Genomic DNA, 3,741 nt, shown 5'->3' with positions numbered 1-3,741 from the left:
CTCCTTCCCTTGTGAACACCCGTTTTGGTTACCAGGGGAATGGGTTAAAGCGAGCGCCGCTCGCATGATCTGTGAGCGCGAGCAGCAAACAGTGACCGGCCCTCTGTTGCACGCCCAGGCTACAGGGTGCCGCCTGCCGGGTCCTAAAGGCTGCAGCTATGGCCTACCGGATCAGTGGCTCGGATTGGCCCCGCCTGCTGCTGTGGTCCAGGGTGAGAGGGCCGGACAGGGCCACGTGAAATGCCAGGCTCCGGGCTGCCTCGGGCCTTCTCTCTGGAGCTAGCTCCAAACCGAGTCGAACTCGTGCCCAGCTCCAAACTAGCCTCACGAACCGACCTATGCGTCTATATATATCAGCCCAAAGCCCCAATCCAACCTTGTCAAACCCTTTTCCCCAACCCGTCGCCCCAGCCATCCCAAAACTGCGCACGCGGCGGCGGCAGCAGCCATGTACACCAGCACCAGCTCTGCTGCCGACGAGCGAGTGTACTGCCCGGAGTGCCACCGCGCGACGGAGGTTGTGCTCGACCACGCCACCGGCGACACAATCTGCACCGAGTGCGCGCTCGTTCTCGACGCGCACTACATCGACGAGTGTTCCGAGTGGCGCAACTTCGCGGACGACGGCGGCGGCGACGACCGCGACCCCAGCCGCGTCGGCGCGTCCGGAGACCCCTTCCTCAACGCTAAACTCTCCACGGTCATTGTCTACTCCAACAAGTCCTCCGCCACCGGCGTGGGGGCCAACGCCCTGCCGAGGATGTCGGTGCGCGATGCCGACGCTAGCGCGGCGTCCGAAAACACCCTCGTCGACGGCTTCCGCGGCATCGCTGACATGGCCGACCGGCTTGGACTCGTGGCCACGATCCGGGACCTGGCCAAGGAGACGTTCAAGAAGCTGTACGATGCCAAGGGCTCCCCTCGCGGCCGGAAGCGGGACGCCGTCTACGCTGCCTGCCTCTACATCGCCTGCCGCAACCTCGGCATGCCACGCACGTACAAGGAGCTCGCCTCCGTCACCGCTGGGGGCGCGGAATCGAAGAAGGACATTGGCAAGATGACGACGCACATCAAGAGGCTCCTTGGGGAGGAGGACGGCCAGGTGATGGACATCGGCGTCGTGAGCGCCTCCGACTACCTGCGCCGCTTCTGCTCCCGGCTCGGCCTGGGAAACCAGGAGGTGCGCGACGCGCAGGAGGCAGTGCGGAAGGTCGAGGAAGGCCTCGACGTGCGCCGCAACCCGGAGTCTGTCGCCGCAGCCATCATCTACATGGTTGTGCAGCGTGCCGGCGCCGGCAGGTCCGTCAAGGACGTGTCCGTGGCCACCGGCGTCGCCGAGGGCACCATCAAGGAGGCGCACAAAGACCTCAGTCCGCACGCCCAGATGCTCTTCGGCTGATCCTGAGCGCCCACGACATTAACGCTTCTTGATCCTTTGGCTGTTTGGCAGCGCGCGGCAGGTCCTTGCACATGCATGCATGTTTGCCGTGCCCAAAATTCCAAACGTGTGCTGTTGTTGGCAACTACATATCTTAGTCTTGGACATGTGAAGTTTGTGTTGGACTTCGCTTCTAAGTGCCGAATCATTCGTGAATGAATCTGTGCTTGGATCGTTTCAACCGATTAAACTCATGAACTAATGTCCGAGACAGGGTTGCCAAGTACGCTACTCATGAACGCAAGACTAACAATTTCGAGGGCTCAACATTTTGCACCGGGATTTGACCGGTTACAATGAAGTTTATGTTCCGGTGAAAAAGGCGGCAACAGTCTCAAAGAAGAGGGTGACGCTTCAATATCAGCTAGGTTCAAACAAATTTTGCTTGAATCTCATTGAAATTGAAACCAGAATGGCCGGATTAAAAACTGAAATAGGATTTCAGTGCAAAAAAAAATCCCTAACCAACAACTTGAATAACTTCTAAAACCAAACCGGCATGGCAATGTGATGTCTACTCTTGCGACATAATCTGACAAATGTTCAGGTACATATGCCAAAGTATGACAGAATCTTTTCGAGTTATACACCAATTGAAACAAACTGACATGGGTTTTTAAACTGAGGTTACTCAACCATGCATGTTGTTTTCGTGGTGGCAGGACACATCCTCAAAAACATAACGAGGGGATTAACTAGTAACTTCTTACATGAAAGGACCCAAAAGAGAATTGTCCCTAAAATTACTATATACATTTTGTATTAAAAATGCTGATATTCACTACACCAAACAGAGTAGATGTCCAATTTATGTCCGGAACATGGTTGCTAAGTACACTGCTCATAAATGACCCCATATGTGACACTAACTTGAGGGCTAACATTTTTCACACAAATTCCGTTGATTTTTATCTAGAACCACAAGTTAAATGGCTTCAAACATGTGTTGACATTGAACTGTCATATACATTCCACCCAAATCACCCCCCCCCCCCCCCCCGAAAAAAATCATGCCGCTACGTCGTTACCTCCTTATGAGTCCACATGAGGCCAAACATCACAAGGTCATAGCTTGGAAATCAATGCCACGAAATTCCAAGCCTAAAATTTTCTCCAATTACTTTATTATACAAAGGAGGAAAGATTTAATCATTTTAGGAAATCCAAGATGGATAGATTAAATGCAAATAACCTCCATATAAATATGTCAATAAAGAACAAAATGTTCTGGCTCAAAATATTTCAGGACATTTGAAACCATATGGTTCATATGAAAAATATCTATTTGAAGGAGAGTGTTGATAGCATACCATACAAACCTAGGAACATTATATAGCATCGTTCACATCAAAAGGATGTAAAAAAAATCCTACAAACCATAAAATATTGATGACACAACAATAAGTTTAAAAAATATGTGCGTAATTAAAATGGAGAAATATTTACCATGAAGTGTGTAGAATAATATTTTGGCACCATCATGGGAAATGCAAGACGTCGAGAGCTAGGTACTTTTCCATGAAATTATACTGTTTAAAGACAATTAAGATGAAGAGATATATGGTTTTCCATGTGGCAAAAATATAATGACATTGTACAAGTATAGATAGATCTTTTTAGCGCACCAGCATGTGGTTGGATAGTTAGGAGGATAGTGGTATCCCAAGCCCACTAGAGTTCAAGTTTTCGACATGACATTGATGCCCACATTTTTTGAATTCATTTCAAGCCTTCCGACGATTTGCGTTCACTAGGAGGAGACGTTTCCTTCGACTACAAAGGCATCGGTGACGACTTCATCGGTCTCAAGATGGTATGTCACCTTACTATCTCGAAGGTGCTCATAAGGGTAGGGTGTACGTGTGTACTTTCATAAGGGCAATTGTATGCTCATGTATGTGAGTGACTTCAATTATACTGTGTTAAAAAAGGTAGATATTTTAGGTACATCACCTTACTTGTATGGAGGCAAGATAAATTTTATTCTTGACCATCCAGTGAAAAGGAGTAACATTTGAACATCAAAATGGGTGATGATGTAGGTACCAACATTTAAGATGTTTGAGATGAACCATATAGACATATACAAATGAAAGATAATAAGTCAAAGGAAAAAAAAATAAAACTACAGATAAATTATAGCAAAAATAAAGCAAGAATGATTCACATTTTTTCTTCACTAAAAAGTTAGAATGCAAATGTACAAAAATATTTAAACATGTATTACTTTATCTAATCATAATCATGAGTTTTATCCAGCACAATGTTTTGTTTGGGTGGTTGTAAGTGAAAATTAGATAATA

The 3,741-nt window shown here is 47.5% G+C and overlaps 1 protein-coding gene across 1 annotated transcript; it reads left to right on the top strand.

Moving 5' to 3' along the window:
* The first annotated feature begins 385 nt into the window (after positions 1-385).
* On the top strand, positions 386-1,399 carry LOC123413186 (transcription initiation factor IIB-like). Its single transcript, XM_045106139.1, has one exon. It carries the CDS (start codon positions 449-451, stop codon positions 1,397-1,399), a length of 951 nt encoding a protein of 316 aa, XP_044962074.1. The 5' UTR covers positions 386-448.
* Positions 1,400-3,741: the final 2,342 nt, after the last annotated feature.

This window comes from Hordeum vulgare, chromosome 1H (genome assembly GCF_904849725.1).
Source record: "Hordeum vulgare subsp. vulgare chromosome 1H, MorexV3_pseudomolecules_assembly, whole genome shotgun sequence".
Taxonomy (NCBI): domain Eukaryota; kingdom Viridiplantae; phylum Streptophyta; class Magnoliopsida; order Poales; family Poaceae; genus Hordeum; species Hordeum vulgare.
This window is presented reverse-complemented; position numbering and strand designations above follow the sequence as displayed.